General features: G+C 37.1%; 2 protein-coding genes across 3 annotated transcripts in view; both read left to right on the top strand.

The window, feature by feature from the left end:
* The window catches only part of IFIH1 (interferon induced with helicase C domain 1), a 28588-nt gene extending 10648 nt beyond the window's left edge, over nt 1-17940 (top strand). Inside the window, exons 5-16 of one of the 2 annotated variants that reach the window (XM_038143083.1) lie at nt 1036-1256; nt 2003-2213; nt 5240-5457; nt 6915-7031; nt 7492-7615; nt 7702-7941; nt 10552-10808; nt 12251-12400; nt 13105-13266; nt 13599-13789; nt 14559-14652; nt 14756-17940. In XM_038143083.1, coding sequence (XP_037999011.1) covers nt 1036-1256; nt 2003-2213; nt 5240-5457; nt 6915-7031; nt 7492-7615; nt 7702-7941; nt 10552-10808; nt 12251-12400; nt 13105-13266; nt 13599-13789; nt 14559-14652; nt 14756-14938 — 2168 coding nt within the window. In that variant the 3' untranslated portion in view covers nt 14939-17940. The remainder of the gene's footprint in view (nt 1-1035; nt 1257-2002; nt 2214-5239; nt 5458-6914; nt 7032-7491; nt 7616-7701; nt 7942-10551; nt 10809-12250; nt 12401-13104; nt 13267-13598; nt 13790-14558; nt 14653-14755) is intronic. The other variant, XM_038143084.1, reaches the window with a different exon arrangement.
* Nucleotides 17941-19189: 1249 nt separating this feature from the next.
* LOC119703448 (prolyl endopeptidase FAP-like) overlaps nt 19190-21432 on the top strand; it is a 39896-nt gene continuing 37653 nt past the window's right edge. Inside the window, exons 1-3 of the mRNA XM_038143364.1 lie at nt 19190-19464; nt 20043-20106; nt 20377-20461. Coding sequence (XP_037999292.1) covers nt 20101-20106; nt 20377-20461 — 91 coding nt within the window. The 5' untranslated portion in view covers nt 19190-19464; nt 20043-20100. The remainder of the gene's footprint in view (nt 19465-20042; nt 20107-20376; nt 20462-21432) is intronic.

Below are 21432 nucleotides of genomic sequence, written 5' to 3'. Positions count from 1 at the left end.
ATCCTCATGATTCTGCATTGAATGATATCATCAGGAAACAAAACTAGGGTTTTTCTCCCCTCATTTTTAATCTAGTGGAATGAATTTGTGCATTTTCTTCACTGAGGGCAGTTAATACTTGAAGAGTGATCTAAACTTATTTGTAGCAATAAAACCCCATGAAAATTTAATTGAAATAAATCCTTCTGATATTAAGATATATATGTAAGTGCAGTCTCCCTAAATATATGGGAACTCAAGAGACTTGATATGCTTTTCTTACTGCTCAAAATAATGCAATAGTATTTTTTTTCACTTTTACATTTAGAGCAGTTTGTTTCTTCTGCAAGTCACAGATCTAAACTCTGCCATTGCATTTCCAATAAGAGATGGAAGGCTTTGGCCTTAGGTGGCAGATGTATATGGCTTTCTAATGAACACCCAATTGCATTAGGTATGTGTCAGGCTAAGAAGCAACGTAATCTACCACGAGTAGGTGTGATACATTCTGCAGTTAGCTCCATCTTGTATGGGCAATTGAATTTTCTTATCTATTTGATGTCTATACTTTATAACTCCCTTGACCATTTTTAAGTGTTCCATATCTTTTTTTTCTTTCTGTGGCTCCATTTTTCATTCTCTGGGAAGATTTAAAAAGGTAACTCCCTTGTAACCAAATGAATTTCAGTATTGATAAAGGAGAACATCACAGAAGCTTGGCTAGGTTATAAATACTGCAGCTCCAAACACAACCTTTGTTGGTCCAAGTGCTACTGAACTGTATCATTTGAATTTATACCTAATAGTCATTTCAGCATAGATGGGTGAAACTGTACTGTGGCTTATTCCACCTGCCCTGAGTGCTGACTGGATGGAAGCAGTTCTGATCCAGAGTTGCACAGGACCTCAGAGCAACAGTGTCTGTGCTAGTGTGCTGTTTCTATTCGGAAGATGCTTATGATAGTAAATGAATATTTTTTCCTTTGACATTTTTTCACTACTCTGATACATGTTCTCTCCCTCCTGTTTGAAACCTATATTTCGTTGTACCCTTAGATGAAGATGAAGAGGAGAGGAGAGCCTCACCTGAGCCAGATCTGACCCTGAGAGATTACCAGATGGAAGTTGCAAAGCCAGCATTGAATGGAGAGAATATTATAATATGTCTCCCTACAGGCAGTGGTAAAACCAGAGTGGCTGTTTACATTACCAAAGATCACTTGGATAAGAAGAAAAGAGCATCAGAGCCTGGAAAAGTCATAGTACTTGTTAATAAGGCAAGTTGGTCCATCTTTTAAAGAATAGTATTTTTCAAACATCATGCACTGTTAATACAAACATTGTAAAATGAATATAAACACAATTCTCAGCTTCTCCAGGTGTGTTGTGTTTAAAGACATACAGATCTAGACTATCACCTCCGATGCACCGTCAGCCTTGTGCAAGCACAAATTACTTTAGTGTACCCCAGTCCCAGTGCAAATTTAGATGCGCTGTAATAACCACATTATTGGGAAAAGTACAATTTCATTTTGTAATGAATTTTGAAAAATAAAAATATTTTTCACATTCTGTGTTTCAATTTGTAATGAAGGCTACCTAATGAGTCTCACAGTAGTTAAGGAATGTTTTGTCAGATTTTCTGATAATTGCTTTAATTTTTGCAGCTAAATTTAGCACATATAAATTAATCTTCTATTGTAATATTAAAATATAGAAATACATTAAATAATTTTATTGAAATTATAAGCAATATCCATATTATCTTATAAATAAATGTGAAAGCACTTTATAAGCTCAGTTAAATAGCCAGAGCATGCATGGTTTGTTCATTCTTTCAAAGGCTCAGTTAAGCCAAAGTTCTTGGGATAAAAAGGTTTCACAGGAGAAGTTGCAGGGGGAAATTTTGGGATTTTTGCTGCCTAATTTTCTTTTGTTGATCTAACAACATTTGTGGCAAACAGGCATGTATTTTTAATCCTGTGTTTAATATGTTTTAAATTCTTTGAAAACTTTTGTTCAGGTTCCATTGGTAGAACAGCATTTAAAAAGAGAGTTTGGTCCATTCCTGAAGCGTTGGTATCAAGTTATTGGTTTAAGTGGTGATTCTCAGCTGAAAATCTCATTTCCTGAAGTTGTCAGAAGAAATGATGTCATCATCAGTACAGCACAGATCCTTGAGAATTCACTGTTAAATGCATCCAAGGAAGATGAAGAAAGTGTCCACTTATCAGGCAAGTATTTTATTCTGAAAATTTTACAGAGGGTATAAAAGCATGGCTGTATTCTGGAAAACTGCAGAGAAAAGATGTGCCACATTCAGTAGGATTTTTTTCAATTTACTCGTTTTATAAATACAAGCTGTAGTCAAAATCAGATCTCAATTAACAAGCATGCAGGCCAAAATTAGGCTCTGTTGTTTATTTGTACTAAATACTTGTCATGCTTCCTATATTATCTAAATAAATTCTTAAGCACAACTTTGTGCACATGCAGTTGTACTGGTTCCACTTTCCAAACTTGGTAGAGCATTGAGTCATATCACATAGAAGCCATACACAGGATGAGAAAAAAAAACTATCAAAACTCAAATGCACTTGGTAGTTTGTGAAGTACAATGGAACACAAGATAAAAGCCAATCTGTTGTAAAAGTTATATTCTTTAAACTCTTGTAATTTTGCTAATATACAGTGATATGATGGCTTATAACTATATCTCTCTGAGGTCAGCAGATCTAATGGTTTCCTACAACACATGAAGGAAGTTGGAGAAAACAAAAGGTAAAGAAGGCAAGATTATTTTCCCAGAATGCTGAAGTGGCAGGTATCTCTGGGAGATCAGAAAGGAAATGGTATTATCTGTCAGTGAGGTACAATTAGAACAGCCCATGAGGTCAGCTCCCAGGGCCTGGGCTGCAGTGACCTTTCTCTGTGAGATGTTAGCTTCTCTCTCTATTTGCCTGCAATCAACTCTTTTTCAGATGGTGAAGGATGTAGGGGAGAGCTGTGATACTCAAAATAATGGCCCTGAGATAAAAGTATTGGTCTGGGTGTCGCAGAGACAGCGGAGAAACCTGAGGGGTTAGTCTGTGTCTGTCAGTGCCTAGTGCTTGATCCAAGCCAACTCCTGCAGAGCCACTTGGGTACCTCAGAATTGCATTCCCTCCTTCAGAATGCTTTGTTATTAACCTAGGCAGAGTACCAGCAATTTTCTTATACTTATTTCCTCTCCACTGCATCTAAGTTAATAAACTTCCCTACATCTGAATCATTTTGGAATGTTGTATGGAGGCATCTGAACATTTCTGCTGGAACTGCTGGCCTGTTTAGAATTGGGCTGAGTCCCAGCCAGACTGTGTAATGAAGTGGGTTGAATGGGTTTCACACTTTGTGAAGTTTCCTTCATAAGGAGCTACATTTTTTCCAGAACTCAGGCTGCCCTGCACCTCAGGGTTTTTTTTTTCCGTGCTGTTACACCTGTGCTCGTAGGTTCAGCTGGACCAAAGCCAAGCAAGCATGAACACAGCCAGCTCCATTTCTGTGGCTGTGATTTGGGTAACTCACAGCCTTTATAAATCATCCTAATTAGTTACAAGTTTTTTCCAGATTTCTGTGTGTACTTTTTTCATCTGTTACCACAGAGGTCTGCATTACACGTAATATGGAATTCCAGCCTCAGTGAAATGGAGGGGACTCTCTTAATTGCATTTTATCAAATGTTTACTCTCTTTACCAAGGGCTGAAATCACTGTATGGACTGTCTAAAAAGCTGTGTATCACTTCCTTAGTAGAAGAAACACATCCCTTCTGGTAGGTTAGTTTCTACACAAGTAGTTATAGAATATGTGTGATGGAGATGATGGTCAAAATCAGAGGCAGTAAGTTCATGTTGGCAGAATAACTGAGAAACTGCCAGCACTGCTTCTGAAATCTTGAAATGTGTAGAAATCTTGGAAATAAATAAGAATTTCAATTTGAAACTATGTCACTCCTGTCCAAACTGGCTTCCTGAACCACTGTGAAGGCAATCAGCTTTCCCCAGTGACATGGAGCATTGGCTTACTTTCCTAGCAGAAGTGTTTGGTGTAGCCTTTCCAGTATAACTTCCCTTGTTTAGTCTCCATCCTTCTTTAGGTTCTCCAATACCAGCTGAGACTGATTCAGCTCTCTGTTAATTTCCAACTTCTGCTGCCAGTTGTTGAAAACTGATTTGTAGTGGTGCAACAGTTTGAGCACATCAATATGTTTACACATCAATGCGCAAACAAGACTGGAAATTGTCCACATTTAAAAAATACGTATAAGAGTTTAACCCTGATCATTTCAGTGATCTTCTTTACAGTCATGTCCACTGTCTTCAGATTGTCAAAAACAATGTAAAATTAGAGAGTTACTGGCCAGCTACAGAAGGACTGGGACCTCCATAAACCAGTTTTGCTGCTAGAGGAACAGAAAAATGTTCATGAATCTTTCAGCTCAGAACCTTGAAATGTATGTCACTGGCTGCATGTGCAGAAAGATTAAAGATATGTTTTCTATATCTTTCAAGAAATTTGAAACAGAAAAATTCTTGGTTGTATAGTATATTATTTGTATGCAAATATACTGTGACCAAAAGGCACATTATACTTGTCTGAATTTCCATCGGTTTCCTCCACTACAAAAGAGAGATGAGTGGTAGTGCTCCCACTAATCTGTTTGTTCTTCCCAATAACACATCCATAAAGTAATATAAATATTTTAACTGGACTCTAATAGGGAGGAAATCTCTGTGTTGCTACAAAATGGAAGCATATTTTGACTAGAACAAGACTTTCAAGAATGTCTGAAGGGCTTCTAACATATTATGTATCTTCTCAAAAGAAAACAATATGTAGTTTGTCAGGCACAGTTATGGACATAAAAGATGGTATTGAGTTCAACTTTGATATGTTCTTATCACTGGTAAGATATGAAAAATATTTCTCTGAAATTCTTTATATAATCAGATTGTTTTTGCAAAAATATAAAGTCTTTTTTTTCCATTACATGAAATGTAAAACTACTTGGCACATCAGGACTGTAGCAAAGGTTCCAAAGTCCATCAAATATATTCAGTATCCATCCACACCATCCTCCAATACTTCAATTTCCTAGTACATTAGTTCTCAGACAAACTGATGGGTTTTTTTCAACACCATCCTTACCTGTTACAAGATTCAGTCACAAAATTCTGCATTTGAAATAGAATTATTCACTTCAGAATTCTTTTTTTTTCCAGATTTTTCCCTCATCATCATCGATGAGTGTCATCACACTCAAAAGGAAGGTGTCTACAATAATATAATGAGACGTTACTTAAAAGAAAAGATGAAGAACAGGAAGCTGGCAAAAGAAAACAAACCGCTGATCCCACAGCCTCAGATTCTGGGACTTACAGCCTCACCTGGTGTAGGAGGTGCAACATCCTACTCAAAAGCTGAAGAGCATATTCTGAAAGTAAATAGCCCTAACACTTACAAACCATCAAAGGGATATTGTCTTCTTCAAGTAAAACTTCTAAAGTCAGTTTTAGGCTCCAAATAGACAATCTGATTTTTTTTTTCTTGTGTACATGGAAGTTCAGCTCATAACCATTAAAAATAATGGAAATCCATGTCCAAATAAAGGTTACTTTACAGGAGGAGTAAGGAAAAGGGAAGTTAAATAATTGCCTCACTTGAAAAAATTTCCCAAGTTAAGATCAGCAGCAAGAAATTCACAATATAGTATGGTTTTATGGTTAATTGAAGTCTTACTGTTCCATTGATGGCTTATAATTTACTGTATATTCCTAAATACTAGAGACACGACATATTTTATATCTGTATTTCTAGCGTGACTAAGAGGAGCATTTTTGTGAGTCCAGAAAAAATGAAAAACAATGTTTAATACTTAAACAAAGTAGAAACCACTTGTGAGATACAGGTAGCATGCAAATATGTTTGTTCTTTTTCAGTTAGCATTACTCATTGAGGTTGCATGAACACCTGACTAAAGATAGTTTCTTAAATTCTATATTTAAAGAAACTATATTTTACTTGAAATTAAATGGTTTTGCATTAGTAATAGAAAAGTAGAATTTAGCCCAGTACAGCAGTGAAAACTTCTGACTGGTAAATCGTACCAGAACAGAACATGATATTGAATAAGTGAGGCCTGCAGGAATGTTTTATGCTGTATTGAAGTAGACAGAATTTCGACACAAAAACTTGCGGGCAGAAAAAGCAGAAAATTCCTTTTCATCAGCTCTGTATTCCTTGTGATAGGATTCTGGGATTTGTGTCTAAAGATTAATCTGAATTTACAAGCTGAAATATACAATTACCACTGAAGACATTAAAAAGATCACCTGTCAGTCTTCCTTTACTGTTTTCTCTGCTCAGAATAATGTTATGGTTTCCCTTATTACTTAATGACATGTACATATTTTCTCCTTGCAAGAGGTCAAAAGCAGAAAAGTCCAGTTCAGTTGTGCACTTAGCACAGTAATTCTCTCTATTTTTTCCTGTTCGAGGAAAGATTTTTTACTCTCAAAACAGCTCTTACTTTTATAATTAATCTATTTTTTTCTATTTCACCATTATTTTTATTTATTTTGTGCTCCAAAATCTATTCTTCCAAAGTACTGATGCTATATTTTCCTTCTCAAAATATTTGGTTTGCATCCTGATCTGCAATTTTTTTCCTGTATGCAAGGATCACTTCTGGCCTAAAATGTAACTTGTGCAGTTCATCTCAAATGTTTTTCAAAGACTTGGACTTCCTTGTGCTGATACTGCCTTTATCCAATTTTTGTGGGAAGAAAGTCAAGTTATATAATCAATATCTAAATAAGAAGCTCTGTTGCATTAATTCTATTTTCATGTAAAATAACTCATTCAATATTAAAGAAATAACATTTTTTCTTCTCACAGATCTGTGCCAATCTTGATGCATGTAGAATTATGACTGTTGAAGAGCATGCCTCCCAGCTAAAGAATCAGGTGAAGGAACCATCTAAGAAAACTGTGATTGCAGATGACAAAAAAACGGTATGTTTTTTACAAAAAAAACAGTATTATAGTTACATTCTCCTTTAAAAATGTCTTGTATGGTATCAAAAACTTTTGCCTAATGCTCTTTTTCGATGGACTTTTGATGATCCAGAGTGCTAATTTGAATATTGTTGCTTTCCTCTGTTTCAAAAAGTCAAATACAACTAAATTTTTACTTATGTCAGTTATATTTTGAGTTATCTGGTCAAAAGACCTTCTAAATTTGAAATATTTGTATTGAAGTGGTGATATTTTATTCTGTTTTTTTAAAGTGCTGTTTCTCAGCATAATTTTTGTAATATTCTGAACTGTTTATTTCCATATCACTAAGCACACTTAACAGCCTTACTTCTTTAATTTAAGGTTTAGGTTTTAAAAAATTACTCAGTGTGGTACTAGCCAATGTTTTTGTTGCCAGAAGGTGCTTACTTACTTTGCCTGATCAATTTATTTCTAGGATCCATTTAAAGAGAGAATTACTGAGATCATGACAGAAATACAAAACTATTGCCAGCTGTATCCGAAATCTGAGTTTGGAACTCAGACATATGAACAGTGGGTGATCAGAGAAGAGAGAAGAGGTAACTGCATAGCAAATATACCCCAGCTTTGGATTTCTTTGCGTCATTCTATACTAAGACTTTTTTGTATTTTTGTTCCCTTCTAGCTGCGAAAGAGGAGAAACGCAGGGAACGTGTCTGTGCAGAGCACTTGAAGAAGTACAATGATGCTCTGCAGATAAATGACACCATCCGAATGGTGGATGCCTACAATCACCTAAATAACTTTTATAAAGAGGAGAAAAGTAAAAAGACAGTAAGGAGTGATGATGATGATGATAATGATGATGAACCAGCAGTATCAAAACAGGATGAAACAGATGAATTTCTAATAGGTTTATTTCACGGTGAGTTTGAAATATATAGTGATATTTAATATTTGAAATCCATAATTGTGCACTAACATGGTTTGCATGGGCCCACTAGTTATTGCATCCTAGAAACTGCTGTGTTGTTTATTATCACAGTGCCTTGATATCCCACTTCATACACTTTTGAATGCATTAAACATCATAGTGGGATCATGTCATAATATGTAATAGTGGTTCTTCAACTCCCACCTAAAGGTGCTTTTGTTTTTGTTGTCAGTTACTAAAAGCTGTTTTCTGCTTTTATCCAGTGAAACGTCCCTGAGGATACTCTTAACAGATACATAAAATACATATTTCAGTAGACACTCTTGGGGGGCAAAAGGTTGAACAAACGGAATAGAAAAGTAATGAAACAATGAGTTCTTAATCAACCCTTTCTGCCAAAGTTTGTTTGTCTATATACTAAGAAAGGAGAGTGCTGACTCTAAGTTAGTTTCAGGTAAAGAACATTAGGTAGAGAATTAAACAAAAGAGCAAACTGCAAAGACCAAAGTTAGCTGGTTTTTTTTTCAGATCTGTCACCTTGGAACTAGGATTCATTCATGAATCTTTTTTACTCAGTTTTTTTCCTTTACTGCCTTTGCAAGGAGAAAGAGCTAGAGAAGTTTGCTCCCATCACCCATGGCGCTCTTGGGTGGTACAAACAAAAATATATTATACTGCAGAATGTGACCCAGCTTCATATATCTAATGAACTACTAATTTTTCTCAGTATTATTGAGAAGTGAAAAAAAAAAAAAAAAGAAAACTATAGGTTAGGTAATGTCAGAATGGTTTTAATGACTCTTCATACATGTCTATTCCCCCTTGTTTAGATTTTCAGTAGTTAGCTATTGCTGAGAAGCAAAAATTTAAACCAACTAAAAATGAAACTCAGTTTCTTTAGTATAATTTCTGGTTGCTTTTATTTCTGCAGGTAAATGAAGTCCAAAGAACCTGTCAATGAAAAATAAATTCCATTTTGTTAGGATTTTACCACTGAAAGTGCTAGGAGTAATAGAACAAAATCTAAAATTTCTCAGCTTTAAGAGCAGAATGCATCTTTGGGTGATAAACACCCTTAGTGTAGGTTTAACTGAGGTGGAAAATTGTGGGAGTTTGTTACGTTTATCTACTTTTTGTATGTGTTTCTATGTTTGATTACATTCTAATTTATGAATAAGAGTAGTCATAAAGTCACTGTCTAGGTGGAGTAGCAGTTTGTGGCACATTGAGTATGATTACCTTGGATTAGGTACACTGCAATAGTCTGCACAGGGTCATGACATCAGAGTGTATTAACACACGAAGTCCCTGCCTTGAAGTGTTCCTGTGTTTGCATTATCACCTGATAATGACATAGATTTTTAAATAGAGTTTTTTTAAAAATTTAAAACACATGAGGAATCTCTTGCCAGGTGGGGGCTATGTACAAATCATGAAAGGGCCGGGACTGCTAGGAACGCGTCTTGAGCTGTTTTATTTTCCAGCATCAGCCTCATTACATGGTTGTAACAATGGGAAGATGCCATCAGCTCACATCCCAGGCAGCAGAGAAAGAACTTAATTTTACAGCTTACTTTAAAAGTTTTTTGACCAATCACACAAAGCAAGAGTATATTGACAGTAGTTCCATCCCAACCAATATAAGCACACGTACCTTTGGTTAAAACAATGCTTGCTTATTTCAAATACAATACCTGCTTGTAAGCCTTAAAACACAATGCACAGAGCTCCATTATTAAGCTTAGAAATTCCTAATATCTTGCTAGATGTACTTCTCTGCAGCTTAGGGAGTTATTCTAGATAAGCGTTAATACACAGGCCATTGGTCTATTTGTCCTTACTTTTCTACTTATATAACTTTTCTGCTGACCAATCTCATGGCTACTGCTTAGCTCTAATCACAGTTCTGCTGTCTCTGAGGCCTGTCTTTTACAGCTTTCCCAAAACGCTCTGATTTATGAATTCCCACAGAATCCTCCCTCCTTCTGTTCAATAGAGCCAGTTGAAGAGAGTCATTCATTTGACAGTTCACTGGGTGCATTGAAATGTCTTAGAGCTGCAATATCAATAACAACATGCCCATGCTGGTGTCTGCTGTACTGCATGTTTCTAGTGAGGATTCCTACTTTAATTCATGTCCCATGGACAATTTATGTCTAAATTTATAAAACCATTACCAGCTCCAAGGTTGTGCATATTAATCTGTTTCTCCTTGTAAGACTTTTTTCCATTAGTTTAAAATAGTTTTGTAAATATTATAAGCTGTGATTTAGCTCTATATTACAGTGCATTTGACTCTGTGCCAACTTTGTGTGTATAGACAGGTTTTTCTCCTTTGGCCTATTCTCACCATGAAATATAGGCAAAGTGAATGATAATGGTGATTTCTTTTGGTTGATTAGTATGTTTTTAGTGACTTATTTAAACTCACTTCAGAAATAATTGGTATGCCCCAGCTCTTCAAACTGACTGTGAATTAGCCATGCTGGGAGAATTATATAGAAAGTTGCTCTTTGCTTTGTAGGTTTTGGGGTTTATTTTGTTTTGAACTGTTGTTTTACATGGCTACATTTTCTTAATTTACATCTGTTCTTTTTAAAGCAAAAAAGAAACAGCTGAAAGAGTTGACTAGAAAGCCAGAAAATGAAAATGAGAAGCTAACAAAGTTGAGAAATACTTTAATGGAGGAGTTCACGAAGACTGAGGAACCTCGAGGAATCATTTTCACAAAGACTCGTCTAAGTGCCTTTGCTCTTTTCCAGTGGATTAAAGACAACCCAAAATTTGAAGAAGTGGGAATTAAGGCCCATTTTCTTATCGGCTCTGGACATAAGAGTGAAATGAAGCCCATGACTCAGGTATAGAACCATACACGTCAACATTACCTCTTGTACATGATTTTGGAAAACAGCTTGTCTTAGTACTAGGCCAGTGAACTGAAGTTCAGAGCCCAGAGTTCTGGTTTTATACCTGCCAGCAACTTATCTTCATAAAGATATGTGTATAATGATGTTGGAATAATTTTATTTCCACAAGTAACAAGCTTTTTTGGTTTTGGATTCTATGGCAATAGGAGTAGCCAGCATCCGTTGCCTAGAGTAGTATATAGTCCCAAGGACCCAAGTTGTAGCAAGGCATGGGAAGCAAAAGTAAACAAAATGGAAAGAGGAAAAATGCAATTAAATGAGTTTATGCTTATCAGGACAACAGTAATTCACATTATATTTTAGCTGCTGAATTGAAAAATGAAACTACAAAGGTGGTTATTCCTGTCTTTTTTTAGTATCACTGTTTAAATCAAATTACACCAATTTATATGCATGCTTCACACTGACACATAACCATTGTTATGTGTCAGTGTGAAGAAAATTTGCAAAATTTATACCAAAAATATCACAACTGATCACTCAGTTGTGTCCATCTTGTACCATTGTGTTGATTTCATACACCACATCTCTCAGGCAATTTATACTTGCACTTAAAACATCTTTCAAATCAAAGTACTTTGTGTCTCTTCTGTTCTGGTCTTTACTCCCCATATCAGCATTTAAGTAAAAATGGTGTGTTTTGCTCCTGGGCAGAGTCCATTTTCTTCTGCTGCACCGAGTTTCAAGGAAAAAAAGTTCTCTCAAAAATTCTGTCCAAAAGTTGCTTGAGTTTTTTCAAACCTGGAATTTAAATTCTGTGGCACGTTGCACAAACAAAACAATAGCTTCTGCATTTTGAAACTGAATATAGCAAATAGCAAGTTTCTATTCCTCTGCTCAAGCTGGTGACAAACACCCAGTTGATTCAGAAGTCTGTGATTTAGATCTTTTCTTTTTTAAGTGTATCATTGTTGTCCTTTTTGGTGCTACCGAGATCACCAGAGTTATAGTCTCCATTTATTATGGGGAATTTTAAATGTTTTAGAACTAGAACTAGAAGTCTGTATTTTAATCAGAAATACTGAAGTGATAGAAATCCCATCTTATGAATAAGTACTTAAAAAATTTGAAAACAACAGAACAACTATATTATCAAATCTCCTAGTACCTGTGACATAGGCTATGAAGTTCCAAGCCCAGTTACCATGAAAGGATTGGCTTCTGCTCCCTCCTCCCTCAAAATACAGTGCTGAACTCATGTTATATTCAATAGAAATTCCTTCTTTTGCAAGATGCTTAAATGCAGTTGTTAAGGCCACTTGATAGCACTCAGCTCAGAAATGATGGGACTTTAATTCCTGAAACTCATTAATTAGAATACACTGGTAACAGAAACTAATACTGAAAGTTAATTTGATGATTTCAATTTACAGAATGAGCAAAGGGAAGTTATTGATAAATTTCGATGTGGAAATGTAAATTTACTAATTGCTACTACTGTAGCTGAGGAAGGCCTGGACATCAAAGAGTGTAACATCGTTATTCGCTATGGCCTCGTCACCAATGAAATTGCTATGGTGCAGGTATGAGTTTTCTGCATACATAGCTTATTTTAATAATGCTTTTCTTTTTGCAGTGGGCAAATGGTGAATCATATACCTGGCGTTTGGAAATAATTTTTAAATGTTTGAATGCTAAAAGAGAAAATGTTCTTGCAACAATGTTAATTTCCAATATCCATCCCCAGTCTGTATGCAGTATAAAATTTACCTCTCTCTGTAATGGTCTAGCATCAGTTCAAAGTTCTACACAAATGTTAAGCTCTTTTAATAGAGGAGATACAAGATTATGGTCATCAGACCAGTTGATACAAGAGGCGTTTGTACCACCAGTGTATGGATGCCACACTATCATCAGCTAAAGAGAGGTTACTACATATCAGAATACCTGTTTCATACATGCTCTCATTTAACTTGTGAACACAAATATTTATATATTTCATATTTAAATGCATTCTTATATTTTGGTGACAAAATGTAGTTTTGGCATTGCAAAACATGCTAATCACCAATCTGAGCAATCCTCACAGGTATCATGGATGATGCTGCAGAAATAGTATGTGTTATTCACTGATTCTTTGTCTGTCTGAGTTGAATGGAAAAAACTGCACTTTGGGGATAGCGTATACGGAATAGTGCACGTCTTCCATTACAAAACTAGGAAAAATTGTTGTGTGATGTAACAGAAGTATTGTGGTGTTTATTTTTGTGTTCCTTGCAAATTGTAGGCTCGTGGTAGAGCTCGAGCTGATGAAAGCACCTATGCTCTTGTGGCTTCAAATGGCTCAGGGGCTGTTGAACGTGAAAATGTTAATATTTTTCGTGAGAAAATGATGTATAAGGCCATTCAGCGTGTCCAGAAGATGCCACAGGAAGAGTATTTAAATAAGGTATTCACTGCAACTCTGCACTTTCCCTTTAAAGAATACTGATTTATATTGTATGGAATACTTTCTATTTGAAATCTACTTAGAGGAGAAAAACTTGAAATAATACTAGTTACTACATATGGCTTTGTATTCTTTTGCCAATATTTGTTTTATAATCTGTTTTCTTGTCCTTTGGAAAAGTCTGGCTTTCTATTGGTAAGGGGAAAACACACAAGCAAGGGAAAATTGACTAGAAGTCATGTTGACAGTGAACTCAGTAAAATAACTGAGAAAGAAAGCTATAACTGTCATTCCAGCAGAATGTTACAGTGCTCCTACTGATCTGTTTCTAGATTCAGAGTTTCCAGTTGCAAAGTATAGTGGAAAAACAAATGAAGGTGATGAGAGATCAGCGCAAGACATACAAGAAAAATCCTTCACTAATAAAATTCTTATGCAAAAATTGCTCCAAGCCGATATGTTCAGGAGAAGACATACAAGTTATTGAAGACATGCATCATGTCAGTGTGAAAAAAGATTTCCAGTAAGTATTTATGAACTACTTTATCTCTTTCAGGCAGAAACAGATTTTCTTTTCATCGAGGCTGTAACAGGGCCTGTAACCCTCTAGGCCCTGTGAGAAAAAAATAGATTATTCCAATATTGTTGGGTCGTAGGCTCTATGGAGTTGAGGAGTTAAGAAGCTTGAACAAAATGTTTCTTCTTATTCCTGATTTCAAGATGAATCGAGTTTAAGACTTAAAAAAAAAAAAAAGATACAGCTTCTGTGGTACTATTAACTAGGTCACTTACTATGTAGTATGGTATGTATTCCATTCTGCACAGGCTAATACTAACCTTCAGGATCAAGTACTCCCTAAATAAATGATTCAAGATCGTACACATACTCTGCAGGTCTGGGTAGTCAGAGCCAAATGATTCTGTTAAGGGTTAAGGTTAAACTACAGGGAATAAAAAGAAAACCTTTAATTTTCAGGTATTATTTCACTGACAGTTCCATGGCACCTGAAAAAACAAGCTAGATCTGTCTGTTATTAGAACAAGAGCCTGCTGATGCAACTTTGAAGTATAAGAGGGAGGATGCAGCTCCTGAAATGCAATGAAAAGGGACACGTGTATTTCATCATTACTTAGGAGTATGAAGCATGACCTTGCATTTTCTCAAACAGTCAGACAGTCTGTGACTTTTTAGGTTTCATATCTGATTTCAACAATCTTAGTCACTGTTTATATATGTCTGTATGTTGCATGGAATGACCAATGGATTCTGATGGGTGCTGTCTGTTTTTCAGAAATCTTTATCATACAAGAGAAAATAAAACACTGCAAGATAAGCATGCTGATTACCAGACAAATGGGGAAATTATATGCAAAGACTGTGGACAAGTGAGGAACATCTTATTTTCATACTCCTCTTGTTGTCTGAATTTGTTTCTGTCTAATGATCTTGTCTTATTTTATCTGAAATACAATTTCCTTCTACTTTCAGGCTTGGGGAAATATGATGGTTCACCGAGGTCTTGACCTGCCTTGTCTAAAGATCAGAAATTTTGTGGTTGTGTTTGCAGACAAGAAAACAACAAACAATATTTTTAAGAAATGGGGAGACCTGCCCATAAGGTTTCCTAGTTTTGATTACGCAGCACATTTTCCTTCAAGTGATGAAGATTAAGGATTTGGAATGAAAATAAAAGCCCTTTTCAACTTCTCTCTGTTGATCAGAAGCTCCTGTGTCCCATAGAGAATACTGTGAAGCACTTTCACCTAAGCACTGCGAAAGCTTGTGGACATGAGGAAACTGTCTTGAAAACAAAAAGTGAAACAAGAAAGGAGAAGGACAAAGTCACATAGCTGCTATCTGCACTCAGATTTGTACTCCTGGACAAAGATTGAAAATGCATTGCAGTCATATGTATTTATGGAACAAACTCCTGTCTTTTTTCACTACAAGATGACAACACTGTCAAAAGTGTGTTAGATGACCTGTTGTTAATCCCAGAACATTGAAAAGAAACCCTAAGATATTCCATGCTCATTATTTTCTTCCTGCTATTACCATTTTTAAGATAAAATATCTCAAAAGAGGAGCCACATAAAGATGTCACCCATTATTTCTGAATCACTGTTGCTACGTCAGTGTTTTCATGACTGAATTGCTTCCTTCATAAATATAGCTGAAAGCTCATATGCTTTGACAGACTAAAATTAGGTTTCCCTTAGAAGACATTTCAAGAAATCAAGCCCCTAACCTGAAATTTATTATTTTAGTGTCCAAGAAGCACATTGCCAAAGTGACTCTCTGTGTGTCAGTTTCATGGGATTGTTAGCTGAGCTACATAAGGAGGTGTGTATTTTTTCCAATAAATTGCTATAACTAACGTTTACCAACTGTGATACTGTTAATTCTCTTCTACTGGAAGTATTTAGACAGTAATAATACCATAGCTTCTAAATTTAAAAGGTGGTAGTATTCTGACTGTAAAAATAGCATTATGTTTCTCCATATTTATCTCATGGACAGATTTCTCCCCCCCCACCCTTTGCAAGTAAGATATTGGAGAGTGGAAGGAAGTACAACAGTAACTGAATTAACTAGTAGAATAGTCTCTTGGGAAATCATCCAGGTATCATTCATCATCTGGGTCATCTCTGGATTTCTTTATTAATGAGTTGTTTCAGGTAAATAAATGCAATATAATACACTGTACATAGCATTTTCAAGTATCTGAATTCATTTATTCAGCACTTTTAAATAAGTGTAAAACACTGGTAAAAATACTACATCATGTCATACATTTCTGCTGGGTCTTCAATCAAATAAGTAGATTTTCTGAAAAAAAAAGTAGATTTTCTGAAATCTGAGCTTTTTATACTTCCCTTTACTGAAGCAACAAAAGTATTTGCAGATGAATTTCTGCATATGTGCTACAGACCTGTGTGACAAACATAACTGGGCTTCTTGTAGTTCACCAGGGTGCTGTTGTTACACTCCCATTTCCTAGCGTGACTGCCACATTGTCACCAAAGCTTAAATAGTGTTTGCACAATCTCACTTCAGGATAATGCATAATGAACCTCAAATTAATCCTGCTGGTGTGTAGGGTAACGAATTTCCAGTCAAGTTATTTTCTCTGAATGGGGTTGTAAAACACATCCATATTGCCCATCCAGGAAGTCTGAATTTGTAAAAAACAAGCTAAATTGCTGTATTTTATCTTCTGCTTAGCTCTGCATTTATTGCCTTTAGGGACCCAACATCCTCTAGGGAGTGTGACAAATCCTGATTGTATTTACTACTTACAGCTTTTATTAGTTCACAAATGTGGAAAGAAGAAAGTCATTGGGTTTTGTCTAGCTGTATGTGTGGCTGCTTAAGAACTGGATCCACCTCAGTTGTGTGTTCATTGCTGTGTCTCCCTTTGGTCTAATGTCATGCACAACCTACATCTGTAAATCTGCATTTCCTCACGTGCAAAGAGTAAATATTTCAGTGACCTTCGAGTAGTTGCATAACTGGCTGGATAGCTGCTGGCCAAACTGAGTATGTTTTCTGTTCCATAATTTGTCCATTTCTCCAAGAAACTTACTCTCTTTCTGCCTTTCTTACACTTTTCTTTCTCTTACATTATGGGTTCCTTATGTTGCAGAAGTTAGGAAGAGTTTGGCTGTTGAAAGAATTGCTGTTTGCTTCTTCACTGGTACTAGTCTAAACAGTCCAGAGAAGGGAGTTCAGGAATTAGCAGCAGTTCTACAAAGCTTGTATATGTCCTTCTCTGACAGGTAATTTTTTTCTTCTAATCTGCAGCTATTGTGAATCTTATTTAAACTCATGCCTAAATAATTTGATTCCTGAAGTAGACAAATACATGGTATGCAGCATAAAGTCATTTTGTAAAGCCTTTTAGATCATGTGAGATTGAATCATTTCCTTTGGAGCATTCTCTAAGTATGCATTCATTAGAAGAAGCTGCATATTTGGAATGGAAAACTAGCCTGATCAAAAACCTACATTTGCAATTTTGTGATGTTCTGGTTGTCAGAAATAACCAATGTTGGTAGGAAAAAAATGTATTTCTCTGAACCATGTTATTGAAAATACAAACAGCATTAATTATGGAATGCTAGGAAATAAGTAGCAGTTTGGAAATATGAATATGAAGCATGAGTTACAAGGGGAATTTTTTTTTGTCACAATTCTTTTCTGTTATGGAAATTTTGAGTAGCTGCAGTTTTATCTTGTTAGGAAAACTACTGGTTTTGAGCTGAGTTCTGCCCTTATTAGACATTGTATTTTAGCATAACAAACAATGTACATGAACAATGTATACCCAGAAAATGTATATACAAACATTGTATAAACAAATATATACATAAACAATGTATTTTAGCCTTCTCAGCCTTTTTGACCTGCGTGTCTTACACCACCAACATGGATCTTATTCAGAAACCTCATCTTTTCTAACTTGTAATTTATTGCTGTGACAAGAACTGCAGAGAGAGGGGAACTGAATTTTTATGAAAAAAATGAGGCATGTTTCATATCATTGTTTTTTCCACATGATAAAGCTGAATATTTTCAAAAATTCTCTCTCCAAGTCTAATGCAATGAATATTGCCAAAATATTGCCCAGATCAGTTCTGCCTCACCAAGGCTGATGTAACAGTTAGGATTCAAATTCCAGCCCACACTGTTAAGCTAAGGTAGTAACTTGGCCACTTGAGGGGTAATGTATTAGATGTTTTTTCTTTGTGATACTCTGTAATAAATTCTTTATCGTTAGCCCAAGTTCTGCTGGAAAATTTGGTGTAACAGAAAGCCTATCTCATCTACTGGATTTTCAATTTTCAGAGAAGCCAGAGGATTTGGTAAACCCATCAACTACTGAATTTCGGTAAGATCTGGGTACTTGGTCCTTGTTAACCTCCTGTGAAAAATCGGTGCCAGTGCCTGACTTTCACACAGAGGCACCACCATTGCAGACTCCTTTCCTCAGAAGAAAATGAACTCTGTCCCAGCAGGGAGAAAGGTGAGGTGAGTCATCAGACTCTGCATGCTAAATGAACACACTTCAGCCCAACCTGCAACTTCCAGTCACTAGCCCTAAGTTTTATGTGAATATTCTATCAGATTGTGGCCTTCTTTGGCAGGTGACATTTCCCACGTGTGTGTGTGTACATGTATACATGTATATGTGTCTCTGTGCATGTCTATATATATGTGTACGTGTGTATGTCTGTGTGTGTGTCTGTGTCCCTGTGTGTGTCTGTATTGTGTGGATGCCCATGTGTATGTGTATGGATTGTCTGTATCCACCTGTCAGCGTGTCTGTGTGTGTACCTGTCCCTGTGCGTGTGTCCCTGTCCTCGTGCGTGTTGCTATCCCTGTGTATGTCCCTGTCCCCGTGAGTGTCCATATCCCCGTGCGTGTCTCTCTCCCCGTGTGTGCCCATGTCCCCGTGCGTGTCCTTGTCCCCGTGTGTGCCCATGTCCCCGTGCGTGTCCTTGTCTCCGTGTGTGTCCATGTCCCCGTGTGTGTTTCCCTGTCCCCGTGTGTGTCCATGTCCCTGTGCGTGTCTCTCTCCTCGTGTGTGCCCATGTGCCCGTGCGTGTCTCTCTCCCCGTGTGTGTCCCTATCCCCGTGCGTCTCTCTCTCCCCGTGTCTGTCTCTGTCCCCCTGCGTGTCTCTCTCCTCGTGTGTGTCCCTGTCCCCGTGCGTGTCTCTCTCCCCGTGTCTGTCCCTGTCCCCGTGCGTGTCTCTCTCCCCGTGTGTGTGTCCCTGTCCCCGTGCGTGTCTCTCTCCCCGTGTGTGTGTCCCTGTCCCCGTGCGTGTCTCTCTCCCCGTGTGTGTCCCTGTCCCCGTGCCGGTCCCCGTGCCGGTGCGTGTGCGCGCCGTGCCGCCAGGGGGCGCGGTGCCGGGCGCTGGCGGGAGCGCTGCCGCGGGGCGGGGCCGGCTCCCTCAGGCCGGGCCGGGCCGGGGTCCGCGGCCGCCGCGGCGTGTGGGTAGCGTCGGAGGCCGGGCACGGCGGGCTTGTTCTTCCCTTTTCCAGCCTCTCTCCGCTCTCCTGAGGGATGGATTATGTAACCTGACACTGCGGTCTCCAGAGTTTTCCCAGTTTTCGGCTGACCTCATTTCAGTGGGCTAAATAAAATAGGTGTAATTGGCGGTTGGAGAACTATTTCAGAATTTCCGCTGGGCTTGTATGTATTTACTGCTGTAAGCTCTCCTACGTAGCCTATAGATGTGCATCGTTTTCAGGGGAAAACAGCAATTCTCCTCACATGTGGAAGACATTAAACAGTACTGTTTCTGCTGCTTGTTTTGCATTCTTGTGCCATCATTTATTATTTCTAAAAGTAAACATATGTGAATTCCACATAAGCAATAAAGCTATGGGATTTTCTTGTAATTTCTCTGTAGAGAGTAGAAGCACGGTCATGACTACGTCCTGAGAATGTGGGGAGTGCCAAAAAACACAGTAGATACTTTTCAGAGAAAAACAGTGCATGTCAAATATCTGATGAGTCATAAAACCTCAAGTTAGTGTAAGCAGATGTTGGTTACAGCTCACATTGATGGGAAGTACATAATCACCACCCCAATGGCCTCCCACTGTCCGTTTCTTGTCCAAGAACTTCCCCAAAAGTGTGGTTTCAATTTTATGGAAAGCCTTTGAAATTTGGCACAGTTTCCAAAAGTATGTAGGAAAAAAAAGTCTGCCAGAGGTTTGGCCTCCAACTGTGAAAACAGACACTGCCTTTTCGAACTCCTCTCCTAGATCTACTGACCAACACCCAGAAGAGAGAATTTACTTTCTTTTAGAACACGACAGGAAAATGAAGGTCTGTATGCTCCTGAATTCAACTTTTGGTAGTATTTACATCCTTTGTTTTAAACTGTCAGCTGTTAGACAAGGCAGACTCTGATATGAAAATTCTTGCTTTAAAGAAGGAAAGGGAAGTCTTTTCATGTGTACGGCAGGGACGTTTTTTGCTTGTTGCTAGGACTGATTACAGCAGTTAGAGAGAAGGAGGATTTCATTTTTTACCAGTCATGGAAACAAACTTCAGACAATATTAAAAATGTAATTGTTGTTTGTTTCTCTTCTGCAGACCCGGCTAAAAATCATATTTGGTGTGGTTATATGCCTTTTGCTTTCCTTATTACTTATGTGTATTATACTGCTTCCATCAAGAGGTAAGGTATTTCTAATCTAATGTAGTGTAAAATGCAGTATCTTTGGCTATTGTGGCTTCTGAAGTTCACAAAAGTTTGTCAAATCATGTTCAGGATTGTCCTGTCAGAATTGTTATGGCTTTATCACTTTACAGAAATGTACTGACAGCTGAAATATCCTGAAGGTAGAATTGAAATGCCAGCAGATGTTGAAACAAGGAACTCCTTGAAGTGAAAATCACCTGAATTAACTTCATTGTGCATGATATGTAATGTTCTTAGTCAATGCTGCAAAAATAACTCTCAGATCTTCTCATATTGTTTTTCTGTTTTGGGGGTTCGGACACTTTCCCAAACTGTTAGTAATTTTCATTAGCTTGGTGAACTTGCATTTGGTTTTAAATACTTGTGTAATAATTACAGAAGTTCTGTATCCAATTACAAGTTAAACTTCTTTCTTTTTTGTAGATGGGGTATGATAAATTACTTGTGAATATATTCAAGCATGCATTTGAAAATTAAAGTCAGCATTGAATAAAATAGGGATTGATAGTTTGCTCTAGTATTATAATGCCAGCTGTAGGTAAATCAACCCAGTGTGGTCTGCTGAGTGCTGTGGTGAAGCTTGAAATGAGTTTTGAAATTTGAACATGAGTGGCACTGACTTGGTGGGTATTGTTTTCTATGACAAGATAGTAACGGCAGTAGAAGTACTTACATGACCTTAGCACTATAGCAGATTACTTGAATGCCTCTGAAATAATTAAAATATTAATAAAAGGCTTATGTTCCAGTAACACGATCTATTTAAAGGATATTTTTTCTGTTAATATTCTTTTTTATGTGTGTGGGCAGGGGGTTTGAGATGGAGAAACAGTTTTGTATTTACAACTAAATGTTATAAAATCAACCATCTGCTTAAGTCTTGTGAAAGTTAAGTCCTGCAGTTAATATGCAGGTTTTGTAAAAGGTGAAATCTCTTTCGTATCTGA

The sequence above is a fragment of the Motacilla alba genome, chromosome 7, assembly GCF_015832195.1.
Source record: "Motacilla alba alba isolate MOTALB_02 chromosome 7, Motacilla_alba_V1.0_pri, whole genome shotgun sequence".
NCBI lineage: Eukaryota > Metazoa > Chordata > Aves > Passeriformes > Motacillidae > Motacilla > Motacilla alba.
Note: the sequence above shows the minus strand (reverse complement) of the source record. Positions and strands in the feature narration are given on the sequence as shown.